General features: G+C 55.1%; 1 protein-coding gene across 1 annotated transcript; it reads right to left on the minus strand.

The window, feature by feature from the left end:
• Positions 1-828: 828 nt before the first annotated feature.
• On the minus strand, positions 829-9,427 carry NMUR1 (neuromedin U receptor 1). Its single transcript, XM_052653561.1, has 3 exons — positions 9,398-9,427; positions 6,957-7,842; positions 829-1,211 (listed from the first exon to the last, which is right to left on the minus strand). The coding sequence occupies exons 1-3, from the start codon at positions 9,425-9,427 to the stop codon at positions 829-831; spliced, it is 1,299 nt and encodes a 432-aa protein (XP_052509521.1).
• Between the last annotated feature and the right edge of the window lie 863 nt (positions 9,428-10,290).

Genomic DNA, 10,290 nt, shown 5'->3' on the forward strand with positions numbered 1-10,290 from the left:
TCTTTGGGTGGCTCTGGAGGAGGTGGGGTGGGGAGCTTGTAGGGGTCAGGGCAGGAGTAAAGGTTGAAGGTAGTAAGGATGTGAAGGGTAATTTCCACCTTGTTAATCTGAGGGTATCTGTTACCAGCAGTGACTTCTGCACCCACACAGAAAACCAGCTGAAGTGCCAAAGTGTGATGCTCCAGAGTGTCAGGGTCTCTTTTGTTTTGCAAATAAGGGACCCAGGCATGTAAGGAGAGGCAATTTGCTTGATGTTGGGCGGGGGGGGTGGGTGGTGTTTGCGCAGGAGGTGGCAGCACAGCTGAGATTGGAAGCAGGTCCCTTGGATCCTAGGCACACCTGCCACCTAGCGGCTCCACCAGGTGGAAATCCCAGAGCAGAATAAGTCAACTGGGGCTGGGGAGGGCTTGGGTCAGAGGAAGGGCACAAGTTCCCAGGTGCACCAAGAGCTAGGGAGGGCAGAGTGGACCAGAACCGGAAGCTCAGCAAGAAATGGAAAGGAAAGGAAGGACCGCCCCGGAAACACTTCAGAAACTGGGGGTGGGTGGGGGAACCCCCAGATGGAGTCTTCCTGTGCCCAGTTAACCAGCCATGATGTTCCTACCAGGGCAGGGCTGTACCAGGAGGCCTAGGGGCCTGGAGAGCAGACAGCAACCTTATAATCGTTCCAATACATGGGTGGGGGCAGTAGTCAGGTGTCAGTCAGAGTTACTAGGCCGAAGTGGGGAAGAGGGACAGAGGATAGCCTGCAGAAGAGGCAGGTGTGGCCCCCCCCAAAGCTGGGTGTGACCTTCTGGCCCCTTGGGATGAAGCAGCATGAGGCTCCTCTCAGGAGGGGTGCATCCCTTGCTGGCCCCCTGGGCCACTGTTCTCGGCCAGAGGCTGGGCCTGGCTGCCCGGGGAGCCCATGTCACCCAGGGTGCTGCCCGTGGTCACCCTGCTGAGGCTGTAGGAGCTGTGGTGGGCTCTGCGGCCGCGGCACTGGGTCCCTGGGCACAGGGCCTCCCGGAAGGCGTCCCGGAAGCGGGTGGACATGAGGCTGTAGAGCACAGGGTTGGCAGCCGAACTGAGGTAGAAGAAGACTCCGGAGACGACGTGCACGTACTGGAAGGCCAGGAGCAGGCCCTCGGTCCAGCGGGACACACAGCTCCACATGAGGCGGTCGATGTGGAACGGGGCCCAGCAGATCCCGAACACCACGACCAGCACAACTGTGGGCAGAGAGGGCACCTGTTCTCACCTCCATGCCTCTCCCACAGGCCACCCATGCCCACGGTCCAGCTGGAAGCTTCTGGAAGTCTGTCTGCCCTGACCGCGTGCCTTTAGGAGAGGCTGCTCTCGAGCCACTGCCACTGACTGACCAGTGGGCTGTGCCCTGGACCAGCCGTGGACACCCGAGCCAAGCCTGGCCTGGTCCGGTTCTCTCGCTGTGGAACTGGAACTGAGTGTGTGACACAGTGTGGCTAAGGACCCCTCTGGTGACACTTGGGGCCCACGCCTGCCAATGCATAAACAGGGAGAAGCAGGAGAATGGGGCCTGCGGTCAGAGGACAGTACAAACACACACACACTCACACACGATGAACACCGGCCCCCATACACGCACACACAGACACACACATACACAATAAACACTGGCCCTCATACACACACACACACACACACACACACACACGATGAACACTGCCCCCCACACACACACGATGAACAGTGGCCCCCATACACACACACACACACACACACGATGAACACTGCCCCCCTCCACATACACGATGAACACCGGCCCCCATACACACACACACACACAATGAACACTGGCCCTCATACACAGACACGATGGAACACTGGCCCCCATACACACACACACACACACACAATGAACACCGGCCCCCATACACACACACACACACACACACACACACACGATGAACACCGGCCCCCATACACACACACAGACACACACACACACGATGAACAGTGGCCCCCATACACACAGACACACACACAATGAACACTGGCCCTCATACACAGACACGATGGAACACTGACCCCCATACACACACACACACACACACACACACACACACACACACATGCACGATGAATACTGGCCCCCATACATACACACACACACAGACACACACACACATGATGAACACTGGCCCCCATACACGCACACACAGACACACACACACAATGAACACCGGCCCCCATACACGCACACACACACACACACACACACGATGAACACTGGCCCCCCCCACACATGATGAACAGTGGCCCCCATACACACACACACAATGAACAGTGGCCCCCATATACACACACACGATGAACAGTGGCCCCCATACACACACATACACACGATGAACACTCCCCTCTCCCACATACACGATGAACACTGGCCCCCATACACACACACACACACACACGATGAACACTGGCCCCCATACACACACACAATGAACACCAGACCCCATACATACACACACACACACACACACACGATGAACCCCGGCCCCCATACACACACACACACACACACACGATGAACACTGGCCCCCATACATACACACACACACACGATGAACACCGCCCCCCCATACATACACATGATGAACACTGGTCCCCATACATACACACAGACACATGATGAACACCGCCCCCCCCCCACACACACACGATGAACACTGGCCCCACACACACACACAACGAACACCAGACCCCATACACACACACACACACACACACATGATGAACACCGGTCCCCATACACACACACACACACACACACACACACACACAATGAACACTGGCCCCCATACACAGACACACGATGGAACACTGGCCCCCATACACACACACACACACACACACACACAATGAACACTGGCCCCCATACACACACACACACACACGATGAACACTGCCCCCCACACACACGATGAACAATGGCCCCCATACACACACACACACACACACACACACACACACACTGAACACTGGCCCCCATACACACACACAGACACACACACACACACACAATGAACACTGGCCCTCATACACAGACATGATGGAACAGTGACCCCCATACACACACACACACACACACACACACACACACACGATGAACACTGGCCCCCCCCACACATGATGAACAGTGGCCCCCATACACACACGCACAATGAACAGTGGCCCCCATATACACACACATGATGAACAGTGGCCCCCATACACACACATACACATGATGAACACTGCCCTCTCCCACATACATGATGAACACCAGCCCCCATACACACACACACAAACGATGAACACTGGCCCCCATACACACACACAATGAACACCAGACCCCATACATACACACACACACACACACACACACACACGATGAACACTGGCCCCCATACACACACACAATGAACACCAGACCCCATACATACACACACACACACACACACACGATGAACACCGGCCCCCATACACACACACACACACACACACGATGAACACTGGCCCCCATACATACACACACACACACGATGAACACCGCCCCCCCATACATACACACACACACACGATGAACACCGCCCCCCCATACATACACATGATGAACACTGGTCCCCATACATACACACAGACACATGATGAACACCGCCCCCCCCACACACACACACGATGAACACTGGCCCCACACACACACACAACGAACACCAGTCCCCATACACACACACACACACACACACACATGATGAACACCGGTCCCCATACACACACACACACACACACACACACACACACACAATGAACACTGGCCCCCATACACAGACACACGATGGAACACTGGCCCCCATACACACACACACACACACACACACAATGAACACTGGCCCCCATACACACACACACACACACGATGAACACTGCCCCCCACACACACGATGAACAGTGGCCCCCATACACACACACACACACACATACACACACACACACACTGAACACTGGCCCTCATACACAGACATGATGGAACAGTGACCCCCATACACACACACACACACACACACACACACACACACACACGATGAACACTGGCCCCCCCCACACATGATGAACAGTGGCCCCCATACACACACGCACAATGAACAGTGGCCCCCATATACACACACATGATGAACAGTGGCCCCCATACACACACATACACATGATGAACACTGCCCTCTCCCACATACATGATGAACACCAGCCCCCATACACACACACAATGAACACCAGACCCCATACATACACACACACACACAGACACACACACACGATGAACACTGGCCCCCATACACACACACAATGAACACCAGACCCCATACATACACACACACACGATGAACACCGCCCCCCCATACACACACATGATGAACACTGGTCCCCATATATACACACAGACACATGATGAACACCGGCCCCCATACACACACACACACACACACGATGAACACCAGCCCCTCCTCACACACGATGAACACCGGTCCCCATACATACACACACACACAGACACATGATGAACACCGGCCCTCATACACACACACACACACACACACACACACACACACACACACACACACACGATGAACACCGGCCCCACACACACACACGACGAACACTAGTCCCCATACATACACACACACACACACACACGATGAACCCTGGCCCCCATACATATACACACACACAGACACACACAACACGATGAACCCTGGCCCCTATACACACACACACACACCCACTTGCCTGCCTTGGCCCTAGAAGCCTTCGAAGCCCCAGCCCCCAGCTCTCCCGGGCTCAGCTCAGTATCCTTCCTGCACAAACTCCCTTTCTTTGAAAGGTCCCATCCCACCCCCAGAAAAAAGGCAGGACAGGCAGCCAAGCCTTCACTCTTTCTCCGGAGCATCCCTCCAGCCCTGGTCTTAACCCTGCCCTTCCTTGGGTCTCTGCCATCAGATCTGCCTTGATTTCTGTGCTTTGTTCCTCATGTTTGCTTCTTCAACTCACGATCCTTCCCCCACAGTGTCTCCCCCTCTTACAGCCGTCTGTGGCCTTCCTCATAATCTGGGATTTCAGTCAGAACATGGCTTACAACATCCCCAGCACACGGCCTGGTGTGTAGTAGGTCCTCAGAAAGTGAAGACAGGAGGCAGAGAAGAAAGCCAGAGCCCCAGGCCAGCAAGCAAGGCAGCCTTAAGGAAACACCCCACTTTCCAAGGCAAGAGCCACCCCAGAGGCAGAGACTCGGCCCCAGTGGGCAGGGAAGCAGGAGGCAGCAGGGGCAGGTGGTCTCTAGTGCAGGGGTGAGCACAGAGCTCCAGGTCGGGCCCACCTTAGGAGGCGGCACAAGTGACCGCGGGATCTGGGACACTGTTCTTGGGGGTGAGAGGAGTGAGTCCCTCTGTGGAAGCAGGGCAGTCCCCAGTTCGCTGGATAAAATCCCTTCGCTTTGACCAAGGTCTCACCAGCGCCATCCTGTCCTGGCTCATCCCACCTACCTGATTCAGACCCTGTGGAATAGGGCAGGGTGGGGAGAGAATCAATGACTGGGTTAGCATCAGTTTGCTTGTTTTCCCCAGGACCACTGTTTATGAGAAAGTGCTAGGCCTAGGGCCATCAAATCATTACACAACTGTCAGATCAATTGGCACCCACAACTTAGGGGGATGGTATTATTTGTTTAGGAGTCCTGTGTTATGTGCAGAAGCTGTCAGGTCCTGGAGGACGGTATGGCAACCCACTCCAGTACTCTTGCCTGGAGAATCCCGTGGACAGAGGAGCCTGACAGGCGACAGTGCATAGGGTCACACAGAGTTGGACACGACTGAAGCGACTTAGCATGCATAGGGCCACAGTAAGATCCAGAGTCTCAAGCCAGCTGAGTGTGCCCTAGTCAGCCCCAGCCCCCACTTTTGTCCTGATCACATAGCCCCTCACAAACATGCCTCTAATGACCTCTTATTTTCTCTCACTTTTTTTTTTTTTTGGCTGTACTGTGCGGCATGCAGGATCTTGGTTCCCAGACCAGGGGTCAAACTTGCGCTCCCAGCATTGGGAGTGCAGAATGGCACTGGGCCACAGGGAAGTCCCACAACCTCTTTCAAATCATGGCCACTCGTGTGGTCCCCAGTAAGCTGCAGACATGGCATGCAGGAAATTCACCACCTTGCCTTTCCAGCACCCCATCCTCTTCTTTTGGGAATTTTGCTCCCCCTGATCCCACCATGTGGATCTGTGGGGGCTGCTCACCTCAGCATCCTGCCGCTCTGGCCCCGTGGCAGGCCATGACCTAAGCCCACCAGTGAGAATCCTTCCCTGGGATTTTCAACTGCCACTAAGGGAAGAGGACAGTTAGTTCCTCAGGAAAGGGGAACTCTGTGTCTGAGGTCATGCCCCCAGGCTGCTCAGGGAAGGACAGAACCAAGACATATTTGGGAGCAAAGATGAGAGACCTGGGGGATCCAGGGCCCATGACAGCTCGGTCTTCCTGGAGCCCAGCTTCTGCCCTGTCTGCCTTTGGTCCCATGAGCCGGCTTCATGGTGATAGACCTGTGCGTTTGCACCAAGCCCTGACCTTAAAACGGTCAAGACAGCAGTTCTACTCTTGCTGTCTTAAGGTTCTTAATCATTTTTTTAACAGGGGACCCTGAATTTTCATTTTGCATTGGGCTCCACAGATTATGCAGCCGATCCTGCTATGAACCATTCACATTTATCCTTCGTGTCAGTTTCTCACGAGTTGGTCTAAAAGAGTATGCACACATGCGCACGTGCACACGGGGGTGGGGGTGGGGTTACTCCCCTCACTAATCCCCCTTCATATATCCAGACATTCAATCCCTTCCCCCAGGCCTGGAAAACCCCCAGCTCCATGCCTAGCGCCTGGCTCAGTCCCCCTTCCCAGCAGCAACACTTACACAGCATCTTGGTCACCTGTGTCCGACCCCCATCCTGCAGCCCCCGGAGCCTGCGGCTGTCGCTTGTCCTGGCCCTGCCCTTGGCCTCCTGCCTGGGGATCAGCTGCCTCTCACGCCGCAGCCGCAGGCCGATGAGCAGGTAGAGCACGCTGATGGTGGCCATGGGCAGGCAGAAGAAGAGCAGCGCGGTGGCCAGCACCACCAGTTTGTAGACGGCTCTCGGGCGCACCACAGTGCACACGGCCGAGCCGGGCACCAGGCCCCGGCAGGGCACATCTAGCTGCCGGATGCCGTGCAGGCTGGTGTTGGGCAGAGAGCAGAGCACGGCGAGGCCCCAGATGGCCGCGAGCACGCGGCGCACGTGGGCGTGCGTCACCACCGACCTGGCCCGCAGCGGGTGCACCACGGCCACGTAGCGCTCGACGCTCAGGGCGGTGACGTTGAGCACTGAGGCCAGGCAGACGGTCTCAAAGAGCAGCGTGCGGAAGTAGCAGCCGCCGGCGCCCAGCAAGAACGGGTAGTTGTTCTGCATCTCATAGAGCTCCAAGGGCAGGCCCACGAGCAGCACCAGCAGGTCCGACACGGCCAGGCTGAAGAGGTAGCAGTTGGTGGGTGTGCGCATGGCCCTGTGGCGCAGGATGACGGTGCAGGTCAGCGCGTTGCCCACCGCGCCCACTGCGAAGATCAGCAGGTAGGTGACACAGATGGGCATGAACAGCTCCGTCTGCTGGGGCCCCAGGTACTTGAGCCTGAGCTCTTCGTCGGTCAGGTTCAAGTCCTGGGGGTCAAAGGGCCCCAGAGCCCTGCTGCCATTGCAGGACACCCGGCTCCTTGCACCCAGGGACCTGTCTCCAGGGATGATGGAGCAGTTGAAACAGAGAGGAACCTGTGAAACGGAAGAGAGAGACACCCAGAAAGTCACTCAGGGAAACTGGCTCTATCCTAGTTCCAGCTAAAGGTGCCGTTGACACCAAGAGGGCCATTATTTTTTGTGCCACTGAGAAAGGAAAACTCTGCCATCCATTGTAAGACCCATCACAATTTCTTCTTTAAAATGTACATCTTAGGGATTTTCCTGATGATCCAATGGCTGACACTCTGTGCTCCCAATGCAGGGGGCCCAGGTTCCATTCCTGCTCAGGGGACTAGATTCTGTACGCAGCAGCAAGAATCCTGAGCGCTGCAACTAAGACCCAATGCAGCCAAATAAATAAAAAAATTTTTAAGAATTCCCCCCAAAATATACATCTTAAAAATGATTTTTTTTAAAGTGGGACTTCAATGTTTTAAAGATTTATTTATTTATTTTCTTCTGGCCATGCTGGTCTTCCCTGCTGTGCAATGGGCTTTCTCTTAGTTTCAGGGGGCGGGGGCCACTTTGTTGCGGTGCTCAGGCTTCTCATTGCAATGGCTTCTCTTGTTGCCGAGCACAGGCTCTAGGTGAGTGGGCTTCAGTAACTGTGTCTGGTAGGCTCAGTAGTTGTGGTGCATGGACTTAGTTGCTCTGCAGCATGGGGGAACCTCCCAGCCCAGGGGTCAAACCTAGGTCCCTTGCATTGGCAAGCGGATTCTTAACCACTAGACAACCAGGGAAGCCCCGGAACTTCAATTTTTAATTTCACAAGCTACTGAAACCTTTGGTTAGTGATGGAAACTCTGAAGCGTGCGCTATGCCATCAGCAGTCCCTGTCAGTCTCTCCCCTTCCAAGCCATGGACTTTGGGAGAGACACTCAGTTTGGGCACCTGTAAAACAGGCACAGTGCACAGTATCACTTGGTCCTGATGAGCAAGGAAGGGTTCTGGAAACACCTGCTTGGATTCAAATCTAGCCTCACCAATTTCGAACTGTGGGACCATTTGCATGGTAACCTCTCTGTGGCTGTTCCCTTATTACAAGGATCCAGAAATTTAATCCATGAACGGTTTTAACACATCGTCTGCCTGACACACAAAAGGGCCTCATTACATGACCTTGCTGGGAGGACTGGGTCACTGGGGATCAAGCAAGGGAGTGAAAAGGCCCAAAAACTATAATGCTGATCCAAAAGTTAGTGCTTACTTCTGTTTTCTATTCCCTGAACCGTTTGAAGTCGATTTGATACCTTTGATGCTGCCAGTTCTGAGGTTCACTCTCCTCCCTCTGGCTCCCCATCTCTTTGCCAGCCCACCAGAGAGAGTGGGGCTTCCCAGGTGGCGCTAGTGGTAAAGAACCCTCCTGCAACTGCAGGAGACATAAGAGACTCAGGTTCGATCCCTGGGTTGGGAAGATCCCCTGGAGAAGAAAATGGCAACCCAGTCCAGTATTCTTGCCTGGGAAATCCCCTGGACAGAGGAACCTGGCAGGCTACAATTCATATGGTCTCACAGAGTTGGACACGACTGAAGTGACATAGCACGCAGATAGAGTAGCTAAGGACCCTGGCTATGAAGCTAAACAGACTGGCCGGGGATCAAGTGCCAGGTCCGCCATCCTCTTCTGTGACAGGACCTCACTGTGCCTCAGTCTCCTTATCTGTAAAATGGGTAAGTAGATACAGCCTACCTCCTAGCTAGTTTCTGGGAAGAGTAAATGAGAGAATTAAGTTCTCAGGAATGTGCCTGATAAATTTCAGGTGCTCAACTCCAATGCACAGTGACATGATCCTTACTTCTCACCCAGCAAATGAAGGACAGTCTAAGGGACATGGGGCAGGGGCTGAACGGGATTCCTCTGGTCCTGAGGCTTGATGCGAAAGACTGGGAGCTGCCCAACCTGAGCCTGTTCCTCAAACCGGCCACCACCACCTCCCCTCCCTTCTGAGCAACCGCCGATTTTCCGGCTTGGTTCCTGGATCCTCTCCCTGGATCCTCGCTCCAGCTCCATTTCCTCTCCTCAGATGCGGGTTCGGGGCTCCCCTTGCCCACGTACCTGTGTACCCACCGTCCAACTTTCTTTTTCAGGTCCTTCTCTCCCCTAGATCCCAAGTATTCTTCATCCCGAGTATCTTCTCACCAAAGCCTCCCCCCAGAAGCCTCCCCCAGCCTTCCTGCCTCTCTGACACCGAATTCCCGCATTTTGGGATGGAGGGACATCTTTATCCCCTCAAAAGTTCCTCCCGCCCCTGCCGCCCCCGCCCTCCCTACCGGTGTTGCTGCGAGAGCTAAGCCGGGACCGCAGCGATGAGCTGAGAACGCTTAGGCGCCGACCCGGGTTCGAGAGAGAGGCTCCTACGAACCCGGTGAAAGGTCGCCGCACCAGAGACCTCATGCCTCGCGGCGCGCAAGGCCGGCGAAAAGACAGATATACCCAACGAGGCTGCGAGTCCTCCGGAGAGCGGGGTTGCGGGGGGGCGC

The sequence above is a fragment of the Budorcas taxicolor genome, chromosome 2, assembly GCF_023091745.1.
Source record: "Budorcas taxicolor isolate Tak-1 chromosome 2, Takin1.1, whole genome shotgun sequence".
NCBI lineage: Eukaryota > Metazoa > Chordata > Mammalia > Artiodactyla > Bovidae > Budorcas > Budorcas taxicolor.